The sequence below is a fragment of the Ursus arctos genome, unplaced genomic scaffold, assembly GCF_023065955.2.
Source record: "Ursus arctos isolate Adak ecotype North America unplaced genomic scaffold, UrsArc2.0 scaffold_17, whole genome shotgun sequence".
NCBI lineage: Eukaryota > Metazoa > Chordata > Mammalia > Carnivora > Ursidae > Ursus > Ursus arctos.
Genome location: NW_026622841.1, coordinates 50,250,222 through 50,273,593, shown reverse-complemented (window position 1 = coordinate 50,273,593; position 23,372 = coordinate 50,250,222). Strand labels below are relative to the sequence as shown.

At 34.4% G+C, this 23,372-nt stretch overlaps 1 protein-coding gene across 3 annotated transcripts in view; it reads right to left on the bottom strand.

Annotated features, from left to right (window-relative positions):
- SMCHD1 (structural maintenance of chromosomes flexible hinge domain containing 1) overlaps window positions 1–23,372 on the bottom strand; it is a 157,484-nt gene that overhangs the window by 91,962 nt on the left and 42,150 nt on the right. For all 3 annotated transcript variants that reach the window (XM_057313253.1, XM_026496043.4, XM_057313255.1), the window contains 12 exons: window positions 22,088–22,178; window positions 21,172–21,382; window positions 18,963–19,083; window positions 18,693–18,876; window positions 17,170–17,364; window positions 15,517–15,630; window positions 14,821–14,927; window positions 13,790–13,872; window positions 13,509–13,622; window positions 9,549–9,626; window positions 9,351–9,470; window positions 4,735–4,879 (listed from right to left, as the gene is read on the bottom strand). In XM_057313253.1, coding sequence (XP_057169236.1) covers window positions 4,735–4,879; window positions 9,351–9,470; window positions 9,549–9,626; window positions 13,509–13,622; window positions 13,790–13,872; window positions 14,821–14,927; window positions 15,517–15,630; window positions 17,170–17,364; window positions 18,693–18,876; window positions 18,963–19,083; window positions 21,172–21,382; window positions 22,088–22,178 — 1,563 coding nt within the window. The remainder of the gene's footprint in view (window positions 1–4,734; window positions 4,880–9,350; window positions 9,471–9,548; window positions 9,627–13,508; window positions 13,623–13,789; window positions 13,873–14,820; window positions 14,928–15,516; window positions 15,631–17,169; window positions 17,365–18,692; window positions 18,877–18,962; window positions 19,084–21,171; window positions 21,383–22,087; window positions 22,179–23,372) is intronic.

The window sequence follows — 23,372 nt, the reverse complement described above, 5'->3', positions numbered from 1 at the left end:
AAATGCTAGACTATGTATACAGGTCTAAGAAAAGGAAATATCCAAATAGGCCAGGTTTAGGAGATGTTCAGACTTCGCCATGTATTTTTTTTTCCAAATCTTTCATCCAGTGAGATGTTAGAGAGCTTCTGGCACTTATATAGCAATTTTAGATAAAGTCCAAATAATCAAGTACAGTCTTATGATGTAACCTCATTAGAATATACACTGAGATGCCCTAATCTATTACCATGAGCAATTTCATTCCTAAATAGCCTCTGACCACATGTAGGTCATTACAGCGTAAACATTTTACTCTTGTCAAGGGATAAGATGAGGGAATAAAAGTAAAAGATACACCATGAGGGAGAAAAAGCCAAATTTTTCTGAAGAATGGAATTTAAATATTTACAGGTATTATGCAAATAAATTATAAAAATTAAATGGCATGCCTTGTTTGAAAAAAGCTGTGAAGTGATGTGTAAGATAAAACAGACTCCCTGGGGAAAATGAACATTGAACACACACATCTGCTTTCACTATCTCTTACATCTCTAATTTGAGAACAAAGGAATTTCTTTTATTTACTATTAAAGGCTAAGAAAAGGAAGGAAAGGAAAAAGAGACAAGGACAACAAAACTTATCTGCTAGAAAACAGGACTTCGTAATCTCCCAAGAAAACTGAACCCTAAAACAGCAATGGAAAAAGCTGGAAATCAATCTATGGCCCAGAATTCCTAGGCCCTCTCTGGAAATGGTGGTACTACGTGCCTCTCGGAGTAGGGGGAAACAGAAAGGTGGAAAGTAAGAATGATGAAAATCCGGACCCCCGATTTCCCCTCGTCCTCTAGTAGCTGACTGGAAGATTAACTGCTGAAAAGGCTGAGGTAGAGGATATCCAAACCAGGGAGTAGCAGACAAATTGAAAAGCAGGGTAAAATACTAAAAGAATAGAAAAGGTAATCTTGAATGAATGCACATGGCTGCTGAGACCTTCCCATCCCTATTCCCACCCCAACCTTGTTCCTGGACTGACTAGGAACCTGGACCAACTATTCTCTTCCAGGCAAGAAAATAAAATTATTTTCAAATAAATATTTGAGAAAACTGCCTAGCCCAAGAAAAAAGACCCTCCAAAAAAGCATTACAGACATATCATCCTACAGTGGAGTTCAGAGTCAACAGCTTCTCTCACATTCTCTGTTTCCTTATCTGCATTTTAGCCATTCGGTTATAAGCAGATGACCAAAAATTACCAGGTTTCTGAAGAGATTTAAAAAAAAAAAAAAAATTAAAAAAAAAAAAAACTAACAAACAAAGAGCTTGGAGAAACTTGGAGAAACAAAAACTTCCTGTGCATGTAAACTTTAAAACACACACACACACACACACACACACACACACACACACACAATCACTTATCAGTGAAAAAATGCATTACATTCATAAAACAAGATTTACCAAAAAAGTTCAGAAAACCAAGAAAAACTCTTGGATATTAAAAACAGAGCAGCAAGGAAAAACTCAATGGAAAGGTTGTAAAGATAAAGTTGAAAAATCTGTCAGAAAGAAAAGCAGAAACACAATAAGGAAAATAGAAAAATGAGGAAAATCATAGCAGTCCAGAAGGTTCAGCACCAAAATATAAGGATCTCAGGAAGAGCAAACAGTGATGATGGAAAGTAGAGAATACTTTAAATAATGTAGAGATCTATGCAAAGATTTATTACTATAAAATTTTGCCATGCTGAGAATTAAAAGTAGATCCTATATGCTTCCAGACAGGATACACAGAAAACACAAAAATGAAAATAAAAGTGAATTTAAATTTATCAGCAAAAGTGGAAGCTTTTTAAAAAGCAAAAATGAAGCAATGCATTCATAATTTTGAGGAAACCAAAATGGAACAATGTTTACATAATTTTGAGGAAAACAGTGTCCAACTTTCAATTCAATTAAGTAGAATAGAGGCATTTTTGGAGCAATAATTTTCTCTCATCACATGTACTCCTTCACAGGAACCTAGTCAGGGATGTGTTTCAGCAAAAGGAGAGGAATGTGGGATTCTTTTGAAAAACTGGAGCGCCATGAAAAGTTAAATGCTAAATAAAATGAGCCACGTAACAGACTCACAATTCGGGAATATTTCCTTAGGGCCCTGAGAGCCATCTCTCTATAGTGTAACCATCAAAAAAGGTAAAACCCTATCTCCTAGTTTCCTGGGCCTAACTTCTAGTCAGCTGACTCCAAACTGCAAATCCCACAAGCAGTAATAAAGATACTTAGCCATTTTAACTTTAAAACATGAATATAATGAGTTCCAGCCATTTATCCATATAAAGGAGTAAGATTTCCTTCAGCCTTTGCAGTCTCTATATCAGATTGCCCGTGATAATCATCATATTCTGGTTTAATGTTTAGTCAATAGTAAAATTTTCTTTCTCTTCTCACTTTATGAAGAAGTTTTCTACATTGAGGGTAGGTTTTGTTTTTAATTTTACTTCCCTAACAGAGAAGACAGAATCCCCAGGATGAAGGTGAAGGAAGAGCACAGAAAACTACGACAAGCAAAAAAAACCAATCAGTACAGACTGTAAGCACATCACAAGCTCCAAAACAGAGGTCTCCAAAAATATAAAACTGATAGATTATCTATGCACTTAAAACATCTGGAGAAGAGACAAATTTGGCATAGAGTTTACAGTTTAATTTGTCATAAACTTAGCAAAGAAAAAAGTACAGTAGCAACAAAGTTGTACAATAAAGTGACTAGTATTTACATAATTGCAATAAAGCAAGCACTTAATACTGACCAAGCCACAATATAAACTTTATTGAGGAACAGAGGAACAGGAAGGAAGCTTATTTGTAATAGAACTGGTATTAAGAGAATATGTCATTGTCTATAGTCATTAAGTGAAGAGATAATGTCTAAAACAGACAAATGAAGAAACAGCAATAAAAAATTTAGATATATGGCAGTAGTTATCAGTAGATTCAAGTAAGAAAGTTGAAAAGGGTTCTCTGAGAAGTGGATTGTGGGTGGGGTAGAGAGGGCAGAAGGAGGAGAAACTGTTTTTTTTATAATAAGCCTTACCAAACTACTTGACTCTTTAAAACTACATGCATGATTTTTTAAAATTCACATAACACTGAAAAAACAAAAATAAAACAACAAAGAAACCCACTAAGAAAATGGTCTTTGTTGAAGATAAATTCACATGGCCATGCCACTAGGATTTTTTTTTAATAAGTTCAAGACCCGAAATATAAATACATATGTTTGACAGAGACTTCTCATGTAAGAATATCCTATCAAAGATAGGATGATAGGATGATGGACTTATAATCAATAATATGTGTAAAATGATGTGCTAATATTTTTCCATTTGTGACTAGAAGGGATACTTCTAGTGTTTTATTTATTTTTTTTTTTAAAGATTTTATTATTTATTTGACAGAGATAGAGACAGCCAGCGAGAGAGGGAACACAAGCAGGGGGAGTGGGAGAGGAAGAAGCAGGCTCACAGTGGAGGAGCCTGACGTGGGGCTCGATCCCATAACGCCAGGATCACGCCCTGAGCCGAAGGCAGATGCTTAACCGCTGTGCCACCCAGGCGCCCCTCTAGTGTTTTATTTTTAAACAAACACATTTAAGTGTTCAAATCTTCCACTACTGTTTAACATTCAAATGAATGCAATAGGTCAAAAGATAAGAATCACTTTTTGCAACTTTAGAGAACATAGAACTAAAAAACTCATTTTGAATATTTTTATTGAATTTATTCAATATTGAATTTATTGAATTTTATTTAACTATATATTGTTTTTCAAGAACTTAACCATGCTATAAATCTAACCACTAAACTATCTCCTAATTTATGAGCTTCTAGAAGGCAAATACTACGTCCTTATTCACTTCTATATGTCTAGCTAGCAGATGCCTGGAATACAGCACATGCTCAGATAATTAAGAGTGAACAATTATAATTGTTAGGTCTTCCTGTTGGATAGGCCCTTTAAAAAAAGAAAATAAAAATGAATGATTACAACAAAAATACATAGAGACAACAGAAGAAAGCATACATTAAAAGTGGGCTCAAAAAGATCAACATGGCAGCTAATGCAAAAAAAGAAACACTTAGCATTCATGCTCTTGAGAATGAACAAGAATTTCTCCCAAGACACCTTAAGAAGATAACGGGAGACAGTGAACATCCTTAATCATATCACTGGACACACTGTCAAGTTTCTGAGAGTTCTATCTTAACATAAGCCAATCACAATACTTTAAAGAACTATTAAATAAAGGTAAATTCTATGGAAAGACCCAAATTTCCATGGAAACCATGAACTTTATTGCTATGGATTTAAAAACAAATCAAAATAAGTTGTATTACCAGGTTTAAAACTGACTAGAGTGAGCAATATCACTCAGTTTAAGTAGCCATAAGTTCATATCATACTTGCAAAAAAAAAAAAAAAAAAGAGTAAGACAGAGCTATCAGTCTCACCTAAACTTTCACAGTAAATTCAGTCAAAACATAAACTTTAGTGAAGCACTTTATATATGATATGATAAAGCATAGGTTGGAGCTAAATAAATCCCCCAGATATTATAAAATACACTAATACTTTAAATGATAAATGTGAAGTTGAACACATATAATGTAAGCTAAAAAAAAAAAAAAAAGAAGACGACTGAATGCTTAGTAAATATGAAAAGTCACATATAGGTTGATCCTTCAAATTACCTGGCTTCAAAAACTGGCTGAATATCATTTCCTAGTTGACTAGTATGACCAAATTCATCCTGAAACTCCAGAGGGATATTGAATGGGACTCCAACACGAAAAGGAGGATCCATAAGACCAAATGAAAATTTCTCTGGTTTACCCTCTTTAAAAAAAAAAAAAAAAGTAAACATGAGAAGCAAATTCATTATAGGTCAGAAACAGCCATATTTTATATACACTAAACTAAACTATGATAAAAGGTGGCATTTTAAATCTGTGAAAAACTTACATAAATTGTATCTATAAGCCACTTGGGAAAAGTTAGATCTTTATCTCACTATACATAAAAGTAAAATCTAGAGGTAGAAAAAAATGTGTTTTTAAACTATGAAATTATTAGAATATAATAAAGAATAAGTTTATAACATTATCATAGGAAAAACTAAGGCAAAACACAGTATCACCCCCTCACCTTATCTGTGGTTAACTATAGTCTGGAGGCAGATGATCCTACTTCTGATACACTGTCAGAAGGTCAACAGTAGCCCAAAACTATGTTACAACTCTTAGGTCATTGACCTCACTTCATCTCACAAGCATTTTATCACCTCACATCATCACAAGAAGAGTGAGTATAGTAGTACAATAGATATTTTAAGAAAGAAAAAGACCATATTCATGTAACTTCTATCAGAGTACATTGTTACAATTGTTCTATTTTATTATTATTAATCCACTGTTCCTAATTTATAAATTAAATTTCACTATATGTATGCATATATAGGAAAAAAACATAGTAGATTTAGGATTTGTTACTATCTGCAGTTTCAAGAGAACCACTGGGGGTGGTCTTAAAACATATCCCCTACACACAAGGGGGACTACTGTACTCAACAGCTACGAAAGAATATATTTGGTAAAGTTTAAAATATCTTATTAGTTAAAATACACAAAGTTAAAAGAGATGCTCCACAGGAGAAAATATGTACAACATAAGCAATGGATTAAAATCCAAAATACATGAAAAGCTTCTATAAACCCGCTATTCTTAAAGTGTGGTCTCTAGTCAAACAGTTTCAGCCATCCCCTGAGAAATTATTAGAAACATGTATTCTAGGGCTCACTCAAACCCAGAAACTTTGGGAGTGATACCCCACAGACTAGTGTCTTAAAAAGCTCTCCAGGTGATTAAGATAGAAAGTCAAATTTGAGAACCACACCTTTATTTTTTATTTTTTTTAATGATTTTTTATTATATTATGTTAGTCACCATACAGTACATCCCCGGTTTCCGATGTAAAGCTCGATGATTCATTAGTTGCATATAACACCCAGTGCACCATGCAATACGTGCCCTCCTTACTACCCATCACCGGTCTATCCCATTCCCCCACCCCCTCCGCTCTGAGGCCCTCAGTTTGTTTCTCATAGTCCATAGTCTCTCATGTTTCATTCCCCCTTCTGATTACCCCCCCTTTCTTTATCCCTTTCTTCCCCTACCGATCATCCTAGTTCTTATGTTCCATAGATGAGAGAAATCATATGATAGCTGTCTTTCCCTGTTTGACTTATTTCACTTAGCATTATCTCCTCCAGTGCCGTCCATGTTGCAGCAGATGTTGAGAATTCGTTCTTTCTGATAGCTGAGAAATATTCCATTGTATATATGGACCACAACTTCTTAATCCAGTCATCTGTTGAAGGGCATCTCGGCTCCTTCCACGATTTAGCTATTGTGGACATTGCTGCTATGAACATTGGAGTGCATATGGCCCTTCTCTTCACTACTTCTGTATCTTTGGGGTAAACATCCAGTAGTGCAATGGCTGGATCATAGGGTAGCTCAGTTTTTTAACTTTTTAAGGGACCTCCACACCGTTTTCCAGAGTGGCTGTACCAACTTGCATTCCCACCAACAATGTAGGAGGGATCCCCTTTCTCCACATCCTCTCCAACAATTGTTGTTTCTTGCCTTGTCTATCTTTGCCATTCTAACTGGCGTAAGGTGGTATCTCAGTGTGGTTTTGATTTGAATTTCCCTGATGGCTAATGATTTTGAACATTTTTTCATGTGTCTGTTAGCCATTTGTATGTCTTCATTGGAAAAGTGTCTGTTCATATCTTCTGCCCATTTTTTGATTTGTTTATTTGTTTCTCGTGTATTGAGTTTGAGAAGTTCTTTGTAGATCTTGGATACCAGTCCTTTATCTGTAGTGTCATTTGCAAATATATTCTCCCATTCCGGAGAACCACACCTTTAAACTATTTAAAATGGGCACAGCAAATGAATAGGTTTTCAAAGATGACACAGAGAGCCCAAGAAAAGTGAGAAGAGATGCAAAATCTAATAATTAAATAATTTAACCACCAAATAGGATAAATACAGATGCTGGCCAGGAATGAGCATAAGGAAACTAGACCTCTCGTGGTCTGTTGGTGAGGGTACCCTGGCATAACCTTTGGAAGAGTTATTTGACAGTAAATATATTTAAAACGTTAAGGCATATACATGTCAGCTTGGCAATTCTACTTTTTACCCACCCTAGAGAATTTCAAGCACACATACAAAAAGCAGCATAAATTTTTTCCATGTAGAAACACAGTTTGCGATAGCCAAAAAATTGGAAACGATTGAAATGCTCATCAACAGAAAAATGCTTCAACTATAGCATGTCCATACTCTGGAATGTGTTCTGCAGCTACTCAAAGAATGTGGTGGGGCACCTGGGTGGATCAATCAGTTAAGTGCCCGACTCATGATCTCAGCTCAGGTCTTGATCTTAGGGTTGTGAGATCTAGCCCCATGTCAGGCTCCACATGCAGAGGAGTACAGAGTCTGCTAAGATTTTGTCTCTTCCTCTGCCCCTCTCCCCTCATTTGTGCTTTCTCTCTAAAATAAATAAATCTTAAAAAAAAAAAAAAAAAAAAAGGAAAGAAAGAAAGAAGAGTTCCCTAGATCCCCACCCCTCAATACTGAGAACCAGTCAACTGCCTTCCTCAGCCCCAGCAACAGATAAAAGGCTTATTCTCTGAAGAAGGTAAAAGAGTAGGGCTAAGAAGTGAGGGGCAAAGCACTACTAAAAGCATGAGTTTGCTGAAAATACCAACTGAAAGATTATATAGTTGTGAAATCCCCAACAGCCTTCCCCAGCTTGCTCCCAAAATGCTGGCAGCCAGCTGTTTACCCTCCTAGAAGAAGACTAGAAAGCTCTACTTTGGGGAATCTAGACAGCGTAAAAGAGAAAAATCTAAAAATTCTCATAATCGCACCAAACGAAATAAAAGCTTTCAAATGTCTATGATTTAAAAGTAAGCAAATCACTAGTCATGTAAGACAGCATCTACTATATGAAAGGGCAAACAAACAAAAAAAAACCAACATGGAGGAAACAGACTATAAATAAAGTTTAAATGCTTCAAAAAAAGACCACCACTATTACTAATACCCTCAGAGAATTATTAAAGATACTGAATTCATGAAGCAGGCAGAGAATGCTTTGAAAATGACAGCAGAAAGGAAAAATTCAATAGAAAGTGTAATAACATGTCATGTTAAAGAAATCTCCCATAACACAGGAAAACAAGAGATGGAAAGTAGAAAAAAGAATATTAGTACACCAGTCAAGATGTCCTTGTCTTAATACAAGATGATATAGAAAACAGAGTAGGAAATCAAAGTAATTCAAGAAAAATTCCTAGAATTTAAAATTTCAGAAAGTAGGGGCGCCTGGGTGGCAGAGCGGTTAAGCGTCTGCCTTCGGCTCAGGCCGTGATCCCGGTGTTATGGGATCGAGCCCCACATCAAGCTCCTCTATGAGCCTGCTTCTTCCTCTCCCACTCCCCCTGCTTGTGTTCCCTCTCTCGCTGGCTGTCTCTATCTCTGTCGAATAAATAAAATCTTTAAAAAGAAAAAAAAAATTTCAGAAAGTAGAACAAAAAAAGATTCTCCAAACAGCTGGGCATCAGGGAAGAGGGAAGACTGGAGTGGGGGTGGTGGGCAGAACAGCTCACACATGCAAAGGTCAGGAATCAGAATAGCTTTAGATGTTACCACCACCAACAGAAGAAAACAATGATGCCTTCAAAACTTTAAAGAGATATGATTATGAATTTGCAATGACATGGATGGAGCTAGAGATTATTATGCTGAGCAAAATAAGTCAGTCAGAGAAAGACAAGTGCCATATGATTTCACTCATGTGGAATTAAAGTAACAAAACAAACAAGCAAAGGGGAAAAAAGAGAGAAAGTCAAACCAAGAAATAGACTCTTAACTACAGAGAACAAACTGATGGTTACCAGAGGGGAGGTGGGCAAGCGGATGGGTTAAATAGGCAAGGGGATGGGTTAAATGGGGATTAAGGAGTGAACTTGTGATGAGTACCAAGTGATGTACAGAAGTGCTGAATCACTGTATTGTACACCTGAAACTAATATTACACTGCATATTAAAACTGGAATTTAAATAAAAACTTGAAGAAATATGATTATGAAGCAGAATCATAAAGCCATTTTAAGATAATGATGATCACAACTGGCCAAACATCTTTTATTGAATTACCTATCTATCTGTTCTCCCTTTATTTAAAATGCCACCTTCAGTATAATATGTAGGTATATAGTGTTTCACTTACCTTTAACAGAAAATTTAATTGCTTTTGATGGTAGTGGTCTTCCTGCATAAGTGTCTGCATTACTTTCATTCAATACAACTTGTAATTTCAATGTATAATTCCCCAACTTCTGAATATTTTCTGGACAAATTAAGAGAAATTAAAAATCAAGTCAACATAATACTGATACCATTTTTAACATTCAGAATAATAACTCACCCATTTTTTTAAACCAGTAAGGCCATTTTCCTCCATGTTGACTAATATGTGAAATGATTTCTTTATTTCCATTTGAAGCTTAATAAAAAGAAAAAAGAAATATTTATACCTTGAGAAACTGAATACACAATATGAATATGAAATGTCACACCGGCATCAAATATTTTTATTTGTTGTACATTTTTAGAAATTGTTTTGAAACTTCATCAAAGGATCTAAAGCTATCCTAAGCAAGTGAACAGCATAATGAAAATTATTCATTCAGCTCATTAAAATTCCTTTATTTCAATTCTTAAAAATGTATCTGTAAATAAGATTAATTGGTACAAAAGGTCAGAGATGATTTTGTTTCGATATTAAAAATAATTTTCCTTAAGACTTTTCAAGACTAAAATACCACAGTTTATTTATATAGAATTGTTAAGATCTAATGGCTGACTGTTATGAGAAAGAAGGAGTAAAAACATATATATATATATATATATATATATATATATATATATAACATGCTACCTTTTTTGTAAGGAAGGGTAAGAAATAATATATTTGTTCCTGCTCAGCATTATAGCAGGAAAGGTAAGCCAAAAAGTAGTAAAATTACTACCTAAACAGGGAGGAAGTAAACAGAGGGATGACATAACTTCTCTTAAGATTTATTTCTCACTTTGAAATTATGTAAATGACTTAGAAATTGAACAAACAGAATTAAAATACAGCAATTCTTAAACAAAACCAAAACATACATCAAGTAGGTGACATGACCACATTAAAAAAGGATTATATCAAGTGACTTTGTTTTTTTAAAGATTTATTTTAGAGAGAAGGAGAGAGAATCCAAGCAGACTCCGCACTGAGTGGGGAGCCAAACATGGGACCCAATCCCATGACCCCAACATCACAACCTGAGCTGAAATCAAGAGTCGGATGTTTAACCAACTGTGTCACCCAGGTGCCCCTCAAGTGACTTTGTTTATTATCAGTCAATAAATTCAGCACACTCGGATGACACAAAATCATGTTCATGGATTGTTAAGATGACAATAACATCCAACTGATCTACCAATGCAATATAATCCCTATCAAAACCCTAATACCATTTTTTTTTTGCAGAAATAGGAAACCCATGCTAAATGTATCTGGATTCTCAAGGGACCCAAACAGCCAAAACAATCCTGAATAAGAAAGTTAGAGAACTCACATTTCCTTTCCAAGCTTATTACAGAGCTACAGTAATCCAAACAGTGTGTTACTGGCATAAGAAGAGACAGAGAGAGCCCAGAAATAAATCCTTGAACGTATGTTCAAATGATTTTTGACAAGAACGCCTAGACCATTCAATGGAAAAAGAAGAGTGTTTCTGATTACTGGTGCTATGAAATCTGGATATCCACATTCGAAAGAAATTAATCTATATAAATTAAACTTAAAATGAATCAAAGAACTAAATGTAAGAGCTAAAATGATAAAACTAATCTTAGACAAAAAAAAAAAAAAAAAAAAACAAACTTCCTGACACTGGATTTGACAATGACTTCTTGGATAGTACACCAAAAGAAAAGGCAACATATGCAAAAACAGAAAAACTGGGGGCACCTGGGTGGCTCAGTTGGTTGAGTGTCTGACTCTTGGTTTCGGCTCAGGTGGTGATCTCAGGGTCATGAGATCCAGCCCCACATCAGGCTTTGCAGAGTCTGCCTCGAATTCTTTCCCTCTTCCTCTCCCTCCCCTTTTGCCCCTCCCCCAGCACATGCGTGCTCTCTCAAAAAAAAATAAAATCTTTAAAAAAAACAAACAGAAAAATTGGACTAAAGCAGAATTACAACATTTTCTGTATCAAAAACACCACCAATACAGTGAGAAGGCAGTCCACAGAATGAAAAGGAAGTATTTGCAAATTATAGAGTAGTATCTGATAAGGATTATCCAACTATAAAGAAGTCCTACAACTCAACAACAATAAAAAACAATTCAATTAAAAAATGAGCAAAGGACCTGAAAAGATATTTCTCCCAAAAAGATAGAGAGATGATCAATAAGCACACAAACAGATACTCAACTTTACTCATCATTAGGGGAATGCAAATCAAAACCATAAAATAATAAATAAATAAATAAATAAATAAACCATAAAATATCACTTTACACCAATTAGGATGTCTTCTACCAAAAAAAACCAGAAAACGTGTTAGCAAGGATGTGGAGATATTAGAATACTTGTGCATTGCTTGTGGGGATGTAAAACAGTGCAGCCACTGTGAAAAACAGTATGGCAGTTCCTCAAAAAGTCACACATTAGAATTACCATATGATCTAGCAATTCCACAACTGGGTATATATCCAAAGGAACTGAAATCTGGGACTCAAACAGGTATTTATGTACCAATGTTTACAGTGGCATTATTCACAACACCTAGTACATGAAAGCAACCCAAGTGTCCATCGATGGATAAATAAACAAAATATGGTACATACATACACTAGAATATGATTGCATGTATTTTTTTGAGATACCTAGAACAGTCATAGTCGCACAGACAGAAAGTAGAACAATGATTCCCAGGAGATTGTGGAGATGGAGTAATGGGGAGTTAGTTCACTACTGAGTTTGGTATGGGATGATGATAAAAGTTCTGGAGATGGGCAGCAGTTAATGGTTCCACAACGATATAAATGTATTTAATGCCAATGAACTTTATATCTTAAAATGGTTAAAATAATAAATTTGTTATACATATTTTAACACAATAAAAAATATTTTTGACTGAAAAATAATAACACGGGGTGAGGGAGGCAGGAGGGTCAGAGAGTCAGAGAGAGACTCGAGAATGCTACACTACTGACTTTGAAGATGGAGGAACCAGCCACAAGCTAAGAACAAGGATTCTAGAACGAGGAAAAGGCAAGGCTGCCCTAAAGCCTTCAGAAGGAATGCAATCCCACTGACACTTTTGGTTTTTTTTTTTTTCTCAGATTTATCTATTTGAGAGAGAGAGAGAGAGCACAAGCAGGTGAAGCAGCAGAGAGAGAAGGGGAGCCCGACTGCAGGACTCGATCCCAGCACCCTGTGATATCGACCTGAGCCGAAGGCAGACACCCAACTAAATGAGCCACCCAGGAGACCCAGGCACCCCCTTCAATACTGCTGACACTTTGATTTTTAGTCAGTGAAACCCATCTGGGATGTATGATCTACAGAACTCTAATAAATGTTGTTTTAAGCCACACACACATACACACACACACACACACACACACAGTTGGAGAAGTAGTGCCACACAGGCCAAAAATGCAAGTATTTCAATAAAATAAGTTAGTCAAACTGTTCAATGCTGAGATACCTAACAACACATTTATATGAAGTATAAATGATCATTGACTAGTTTTTAAATGTTGGAAATAAACACATACTGAATAAAACATTGTGTCTTTAAAATCCATGGATGACAGACACACAAGTATACAGTGACAGAACAGATTATTAAACGTAAGTAGTAAAAATACAAAAGCCCATCAAGACAAAAACAATGGACAAGAAACAAGATGATTCAAATTAGGGAAATACAAGATGAGCAGGAATACCCAGTTCTCCTCTACCAGGGCTATAATCTAAAGCAAGTATTTCTAGCCCACAGGTTCACAGTCATAGTTTTTGGATTTACAATAGATTTTATGGGTTATCTATAATCTGAATTCCTATCTAGTACAAATTCCTATACATATGTACACTGTATCTTATTTTAGTTCACAGTTACCTACTTGGGAAAATTCAGAATAGAGTTAAAAAACCAAAAACTAAGAAAAGTATCAATTAAAAAAAATTAGTCATAACACATTTGAAATCCTGACCTTAAATCTACTGTGTCTATCAGATTGCTAGATCAATAATTATATGTAAATATTAAAACCTGCATTACACATTTGAGAACAATATTAAAGATCCAAATTTGTTTGCATACTTACAATGTAATATAACTTTGAGCTCAACCAGGAGTTTCTTTGACCCTCCGTGACTTGTTCCTGGAAGCTTTTGCATTGCTTCCCCTTTTTTATTCAGTATTTCAATTCTTAATGCACCTATCAGTCCAAAATTTAAAATAAGAATGTCTTAGTTACACCCAAAAAAAGGGATGAGGCTGCTAGGTCTTAACATTGCATTTTAATTTGTCATGGTCTTTTACATATTAAATACATAAAGCACACAAAAAGTATTTTTTCAGCATTAAGGAAGAAAAAAAACATACCAATGGGGGTTCCAGCAGGCCTAATCTCATTTGGCAATAATTCATCTCCTTCAGGCCAAGTTACTGACAATCTATCAGGGAGCCTATTATGAAACCAGTATATTAATGTTTCATGAACTATGTTAATTATGGTCTTAATTAGATAAACAGAAGCCACTGGAAACTTTAATGTTTATTTCTGATACATTTTGAAAGCTTAAAGCTAAAATTCTGTATGATTAATAATCTAAAAATTTTTTCCTCCCTAACCATTACTGTCTACTGAAAGAGTAATACAAAATCTCTTTGTATTAAGAGCCAGGAATTGTCAGGAATTGTCCATTTTTTTTTGGTTTTTCTGCTCTTTTATAATACAAGTTACCTTTGAAAGATAAGATAAACTTTCAATAGAATAATTATTAGTGAGATTCACTAAGAATCAAAATGACTGCATCATTAGCTATACAAGAGGTACAAACAGGGGCGCCTCAGCATCTGCCTTCGGCTCAGGTCATGATCCCAGGGTCCTGGGATGGAGCCCCGTGTTCGGCTCCTTGCTCAGCAGGGAGACTGCTTCTCCCTCTGCCTGCAGCTCCCCCTGCTTGTGCTCTCTCACCCCTCCCTTCCTCTTTGTGAAATAAATAAATAAAACCTTAAAAAAATAATAAAACAAGAGCTGTAGTTTTGTTTTTCTACTTTCTTTTACTTCTCTTGCACTAATCTTTACCTCTCAACAGTCACTATAATTTTCTTCTAGTTGTAGGTCAAACCAAGTTGTTTTCTAACATACCGGATTCATAGTGCCTGTAACAATAACACTTTAGATATCGAAAAAGGAGGAAATTTTATATAAAACAAATATAGGATTCTGTTTTTACAAGCAGAGCTCTCATTCTTTTTTAACAGCAAGAAGTTCATCACAATATATAAATCTAAGACTACAAATGTCTTATTATGTGTCCATAACAACATACTCAAGAATAGTTAAAAGCACTACAATTCACTTTTTAGTTTCTTGTTATTCTTATCCTGCATTTTGAAATGTGAATTACCTTGCCATTTCATCTTCTACATATTTTTTCACAGTTTTCTCAGCAACTGTCCTATCGAGCTTTGCAATTGGCACAGTTTTTATTTCATCATACAGCGCCTGAGGTTCCTGAATAAAAAAATTTGTATCAACATTTCAAAAAAAAAAAAAAAACTATTCAAATTTGGCTGCATGAAAACTTGCTTCTTTGGAAGAAACATGTTTTACCCTAATTCAGTATATAAACCATAATAGCTATTACTACATTATACCACAATGTTTATTTCTATTTTTCATGTAACCTCCTTAGTCACAATTAAATATCATTCAAATATTAACAAGAACATGGTAGAAGGATAAAACCCATTTTAGTTTTGGAGTTCTATTCGTTCTTGAGAAAGAATTCTGGCTCCAATTTTTACTCCAATGTGGATGAAATGTTTTACAAATTTACAAAATGTTTTACAAAATTACTTTGACAACTAGAAATAACATACACATATTTTATGTGTGCATACAGATATTATACAGATATTAAGCTCTACAGGTTATTTAAAACACCCAAACAAGAAATATAAAAATTCATGCTAACAATACTTTATCCAACAGAAAAACCAAATGCAAAATACAAAATATTGTATCTTTATTTCAGCATTAAACAAAAGTAAGCAGTACCAAGAGACTTTCAATAAAAATTTTTTATTACTTGCTATCTTACCATTGCAATCTGAACCTCTCCTCCTGTGGCATATACTTCTCCATCATGATCACCATAAAGAAAAAATTTTACTATGCTTCCATAGAAGAGAGGAAGTGTCTTGATTGTCTTGACCTAATGTTCAGTTTTTAGAAAAAAGGCTTTTAGTATTTACTAAAACAGGCTTAATATTAGTAACTATTTCACAGAACTATTTCACCCAAAGGAAAAACTCGGTATCAGAAAAATTACTGAAAAAAGCATCCTAATATTCTAATAAAGTTATATTTATTTCTATTTACTTGTATAAGTTTTCCACTTACTCTTAACAAATCTTTGTAAACACACAGTGGTTTCTTCATACAAAAATGTCATAGCTATACATGTTGTCTAAAAGGTCCATAAATCCTTCTAAGTCAATTATGAAAGCCAACATACCTCAAACCCTTTTTTCCCCATAAAATCTTGCTTTCAGACTATGAACAGTAATTACAAACTCTGACAAGTTATTTCTTTCAAACAAACTAGCTTAAAGCTTGCCTATGGTATTTCTTTCCCTCACTCGGCTTTAAAAATCTAAGGATAATTTTCATTAGTCTATTCAGAAACTCCCCACAAGGGACCACCAGAGTTTATTCACCATCTACTTTTTCAGCTCGTTTCTAAGCTATTTCCTTCCACATACAATAGATTGCAGGGCAATCCAACTTTACTACTGTACTCCCCTGTATCGTTGTCTGTGCTCAGATTATGGTCTCTGAGAAAGTAAACACCTTACTCAAAAACTGTAGAGAATTTGACAAAAGTCAAATTCCTCTTCCTTGGAACTCTTCACTTGACTTCAGGGATACCAGGTTCTCCTAGTTTCCCTGTATCTCATCAGCTTATCCCTTTTATTTTCCTTGGCTAGCTTATCCTTTTCATTCTAAGCCCCCTGTATGTTGGGAAAGCCAGGCTCTAGCTACATGCACTACCTCTCTAGCGATCACATCTAATTCCAAGGCTTTAAGTATATGATGATGACTTGAATTTACAGAGTAAATGGACACCGTCCGACCTCTGTAATATCTGTACGAACACCCAAGCCTCTACTTCTTTCAAGGTCCATACAAATGCCACTTCTTGCCCAAAGAATTTCATGATTTGCTCTTCTCCCAGGCCGATCCAAAGTCAGAAAATCCTCTCTTCTCCTTCCAAACTGCCAAAGCAGCATTCATCCTCTTTCCATAGCACTTATTAGGTTCTCATTCACCATTACTTATGTTTAGGTTATATCTGATTTTAGACTATAATATCCCTAAGGACAAAAGACCTCTCCTAGATCTCTTCATTCTCCATAATACAGTCAACAAGCAGACTTACAAGCAGCACGTACTCAATAAAAATTCAGTAAAACACTCATTACTTCATATCACATAAAAAATTAAGAATCTGCATTTGAGTAAAGTTTAGTGCAAGAAAAAGATTAAAAACCTTGCTAATTGAGACTGTGGGGGAACAAAAAAGATTTCTAAAAATTGCCACGTTAAATTATGCAATCAAAATCAGTTTGACCTTTTCATTCCTTCCTGGCTCCGAGGAGCCAAATACATGCATTATTTTGTTAAATTCTAATACATCTAATATAGTTTTAAATTCTATTAAAAACTGAATCTAGAAATAAGTTAAACCTACCAGCTGTCCTGCTTTGTATATTTTTCCATCCCATTCTATTGCTGAGTATGTTGCCCAGGGGCCCTGCTTTTTAGAAGGAAGATCAGGACGTGTAATTACTCCTTTAAAAGATGTAAATTTTATCTGTTTGTCATACTTTTCATGGCAGTCCTTCAGCCATAAGGCAAATTCTCTGTCAATTTTCATTCGCTGCTCCTGTAAAAGAAAAAAAAATTAATTTAATGTTGTATGAAATATAGCAACTAGTAAACAAATATAACCATAGACACTGTCATTCATTCCTTTTTTCCTTCCACATACCCCCACGCTCAGAAAACCTAATAAAAAATTAGAACATGTTCCTAGAGCTTTTTCCTCACACAATTTTAGATTTCTAACAGAAGCATTGCTAAGAAAGAAAATCTTTGCTATCATCTTCGGAACCAAGGTCTCAATGGTTACTACCAGTAACAAAGCTTTGCTTCCCTTGTATAAATCCTAAACCACACCAAAAATGATGAACACTAGCTGCCTAGGAGAAAGAGAACTAGCTGGTTATGGGAAAAGGGTAAGCAGTAGGCTTCTCGCTCTGAACCAGACACATTCTCAACAAGGTGATAAAAATCCCTTTCTATATACATATATATATATGTATCCCTTACTATGTACATATATATAGTAAACACATATACAGTATATCTGTAGTATGAAAATATCACTGGGGGAATAACTAGGGGGAAAAAAGCCTAAAAAGCTCCTTATGAAGATGATAATGAAAAAAAAGTTGAGAAACACTGCTATCAAAACACATTTTTCCTTTTAGTTATGTATTACACATACGGTTTACCTATTCAAAACAGTTAAAACATGAAATGAAAACTGTTTTCTAATAATACATAAGAAAATGTGTTATTGCTTATAGTTTTTTGCCCTGTTGGGAGATAGTACAGAGAGATTTATACTCAAGCATAAGTTGTTTAATGCCTGTCTTTAAGAGAATTAGTAAGGAAGAAAATCTCCACACTACACGCTCTCGTGGAAGATAATGCATAAAGCTAAATAAATTCATTTCTTCCTATATACCTTACTCCATTAATATACCATTTCCAAATGAAAATGGGACATTAAAAATGATTTCACCTTAAATTTTTGTAACTTGCAGTTGGAAAACCAGTATCTTAATCATTAAAAAAATTAAGCCTACCAAATTTTTATACTGCACCTCAACATATAGCCCTCGTAGTATATAATGCTGTTCTCATATGCTCTCATCAAATCGACATGCTTCGGTAGCTTCTACTCGCTGTCAAGGTCTTGACATTAAGATCTAAATAAAGATCTGTAAATTTTATCCAAACACCGTCTAATCAGTTTGACATTTTTGAGTAATGTCAACACATAAATGCTCATGAAGAAAATTTATATACATATTCTTTTGATTTAATAAAGCATGTAAATTATCAGTACAAATCTATATTTGTGACTTTCACTGTACTTAAAATAGAACATATGCAAATATGCAAGATTGATATTTAAAATCATACCTGTCCATTTAAAATCCTTGTAAAAAGGGTGTTCTTATCTTTCAATTTTAGCTCAAGATCCATAAAAGTCAGTTTATTTGTGCTGACCTGGAATTTGTCATTAGTGAATAATGCACCAGATATTCTATTGTAACATTCAATTGGTGCAAGCCCTCTCTTCTTTGGAGGAGTACACCAGTCAAAGCTTGAACAGAACAAAATATTAATATTATAATTAGTAAAAGATTAGATTTATAAAACAATGTAATTTCAGCAAAAGTCAAAACTTACTCTTCAACAGATGTATATGGTATTAGCCGTCCATTCCAAAAACATTCAAAAATAGGCCTTTTCCCTCTTGCTGCTTTCTCAAGTATGAAACAATCATCATCATCATCTTCCTCTTTCAATTCTAAAGCAAAGGCATGAGTGGAGCACTGTTTATTGCTATAAAATTTGTGCAATTTTACCACTGAGTAACCAACTCATATTAACATTGCTTCAGAGAAATTGTAACAAAAGCTCCTAAGATCTCTCACATTGCTTTCTACAAAACTTAGTAACAGCTTTACTCTGTTTGCTCTCAGATAGGCAGATTTCCAAAGTGGTTCCACATTACCAATGGGTGTTTCTGATTTATGTCAATATATAGTTACTTATATACTTATCAATCTGTGTTAGGGGTACTACACTAGCTACTGAGCCTGCAATCTTTAAAATCTATTTATACAGTAAAAGGGTCACACATGCAGAGATTATGCCCTATAGCAGAATCCCTCTTCCCTACAAATATAGAAGCTTGAATCCTGTACCTCAAATACAAGTTCCACAATTCTGTCAGAACCAACATATTCACATAAAAGTCACCTGGGAAATCTACAGTATCTAGTAGCAACAACTTTGCCTAGTTTGAACAAATCAATTAATAATACTAAATTTAATTTACTAAACTAACTTTTCAAAGATCAGATTCAGGTGATACACAGCTAGAATTATAACACTACAAAGCATCAAACACATAATTAGCACAATACTCTGTAACATTTTTATGCTTCTTACCAATACATTTTCATATACCCAAACAAATTAGGATCAAACATTATGATCCTGAAGCAGTAACACCTTAGTTATTTTGGTATTAAGGTACCCACACAAAATAAACCCTTCTCACCACCCCCCAAAAAACACAAATAAGTTCCTTTCTATCAAACCAAATCACTTTGCTTTTACAGAACCCCTCTGGATCACTCAACTTGCTGGTTCTTATTTTAAGGTATCTTTGAAGAACTTTATCTGTTTTCTACAGCACACAAAAATTACAAATGTCAAATTAAAAAGGGGCCAGCAAAATCATGGGAGGTAGAGCCACTGAGTAATAATAACATGTATGAGCACTAACTCAACAATGCTGGACACTATTCTAAGGATTTGCATCAGTTTCTTATCTAACATTCACAATACCTCTATAAGGAAAGAGATTACCTCCCATTTCACAGATAAAGAAATGCAAATAAGGAGTAGTTTGTCAAAGTTTACAAAGTAGAAAGTGGCAAAAACAGGATATAAATTAGGAAATCTGGTTCCAGAACCCATAAGACTAAAAATACAGTAAGGAAGTATTCTGAATGAGAAAGTTTAATATTGTTAATCTATGAATTGAGTGCAATTTCAGTAATTCCACTAGGATTTTTAAAAGTGAATGTACAAAGTGATTCCAAAATTTATGCAGAAGAGCAAAAGATTAGGAATTTTCTCAAAAAAAAAAAAAAAAAGTGAGTTTCCTACCCTACAGATATCAATTCATGGTATAAAGCTACAAGAGTATCATTACTCATGTATATAAATATAAAACAGATCAATGCCTTATAGTAAAGAATCCAGATTTATGTATTTATGGGAACTTAATATTATTATGAGAGTAATATTTCAAACCATTTAAAAAATAGTAACGTTCAGTAACTGGTGCTAGGAAACGAATCACTCACATGCAAAATATTAAGTCAAAACCCCACCTCACTGTACATACAAAAAAGGAGATTGTAAGTGCATTAAAGATTTACACATAAAATGATGAAAAATAAAACTACAGGATCTTTTTATAATCTGAAGTGTAAGAAGGCTTTCCATGGCAAGACAACATCAGAAAGCATAAAGAGAAAACAGGTACGGCTATATAAAGTTTAAAGCTTCTTTATAAATACCTACAAAGATAATGGGAAGACAATATGGGGAATATTTAAGGATTAATATGCAGTACATAGCTAAAAGTTCAGTAAGAAATCCATGAGAAAAGAATATGTAATGTTCTTTAAAGCCAATGCTTTATTCACCTGGAAATGAATACACACAAAAATCAAGAATTATAAAAATTATAAATACCTAAGATACGCATAAGGAAAAAAGTTTTATTTTATCTAGGCTTAACAGTCCAACTAATAATAGTTAAAAAATCCTAAATCACAACTTCACATTTTGTAGCTAAGATAACAGATTAACATACTTGATGGAAAGCATGGATCATCGGGGTAAGTTTCTCTATCATATAAGAAAGGGTGATATCGAATAATCCCTTCCACTATACCATCTCCTTCAACATGAGCCTTGAACTCAAAACTATCAGCTGCTGTGTTTATATACAACGTCTGCATGTCATCTTCTATATCCCTTAGGTTGACAATCTTAGGTGCCTTCCCCTTTTCAAACATAGAAATCTAAAATAAAAATAAAACAAAAATAATTAAATTCTATGATGAATTTACTTTTGTTCTCAACTATGATCCAACAACAGAATAGGCAAAAACTTGTATTTATACAAGTAATCATATAGCTTAATATATATATATTTATATATGGGTTAAATAACCATTAAGTAGCATCTCTATAACGAATATAATATACTACTAAAAAAACAGAACGTAAGCAAAGAAAGAGCAAAGCAGAGCTGAAGAACAGATAACTCAGGAGTGCATATAAGGTTTCATGCTTAGAGGTAGGACATGGAACAATGATAATGTGAAATTCTTTCCAATGTGTGGGCAAGGAAACTGAGAACCTAATAGTCAAATGTTCTGTGCTTCTAAATCTCACTTTGTCATCATAAGACTTCTATAAACAAAGAGAAACATTTATATCCCTTTTTCTCCCTGCTTTGAGACATGATGTTCAGCAACTACTCATATCTCTATGGAAGACAGGGGAAAAAGAGAAATCAAATACTATAGTAAATAAAGGTTCAAAAACCACATACATTTAGTAATGATCTCTATACTTAAATATCAAATTGCCAAAGTACTATGGAGAAACACAGGGAGAGAGGTGTTGTCTAATAATTGACTGATTTTTCTTATCCAGAGTCACCTGGAACTGGAACAGATACCTCATAATCTGTAATATTCTAAGAAAGAATTTTATCTTACTTCAATATCAATGTTGTTGAAAGGTCCAACTTCTTTTGATGTACGTTTTTCATTTCCTTTTGGGCCATGAATATAGTAATGATAAATATGCCTAAAATACAGAAAAATAACTTTATACTTTTAATTCAATTTAATTCATAAAATTACAGTTCATATAATAATCTACAAAAAAATTTTTATAACTACTATTTGGTAGGTGCTAAACACTATACTAAGCATTTTTTGGAGGTGGGGGAGACATGCAGGGGGAAGAGGGGAGAAAGTCAGAGGGAATCTCAAGCAGGCATGGAGCCTGGTGTGGGGCCTGATCTCATAACCCTGAGATCATGACCTGAGTGGAAATCAGGAGTCAGATGCTTAACCAAATGAGCCATCCAGGCACCCCTATACTAAGCATTCTTAAATACAGTATCCCATGTAATGGTAAAAACAATCCTAAGATGCAGGTATTACTACACCCATTTTATAGGTACAGAAATTGGGATGCAAGGGGTTTATATACTTTAAGGTTATAGAACTAGTTTGAGAGGTGGACTACAATCTAGACCCTTCCAACATAAAAAGCCCACATAGTTTATACCTCCCAAAAGTATAGTTTATCAAAAAAATTAAAACCAGGGGCGCCTGGGTGGCACAGCGGTTGAGCGTCTGCCTTCGGCTCAGGGCGTGATCCCGGCGTTATGGGATCGAGCCCCACATCAGGCTCCTCCGCTATGAGCCTGCTTCTTCCTCTCCCACTCCCCCTGCTTGTGTTCCCTCTCTCGCTGGCTGTCTCTATCTCTGTCAAATAAATAAATAAAATCTTAAAAAAAAAAAAATTAAAACCAGAAGGCAAGACACTATAATTCTACTTGTCAGGAATGTTCTAGAAAGGACTTAAATATCAGGGAGTACGTAGGATTAGATATCTTTAAATTATCTCCTCAACATGAGAATATCATTCTGTAACTCTCATCCCTTCTCTCCTACAGCATCAAGACAATACCACCCCAACATTCCCAAAACAAAACTAATAAATTCAACATCATCCCTTCAAAAATTACCAATCAGAACTCTTACTACTAAAGTTTTAACAGATATTTTGGTGAGATTATTCATGGCTAGAACACACTGCATCTATCATTACTCTTCAAACAGGAATTTTCAATATTCCTTTGTATGAATTTTATTTTAAAAAATTATCGTAGCTACTCTTTAAAATACTGAGATAAAAGGAAATCACTGAAAACCTTCAGATCTTTCTTCGGGCACCTCAAAATTGTTAACATCATAATCAACAGTAAGG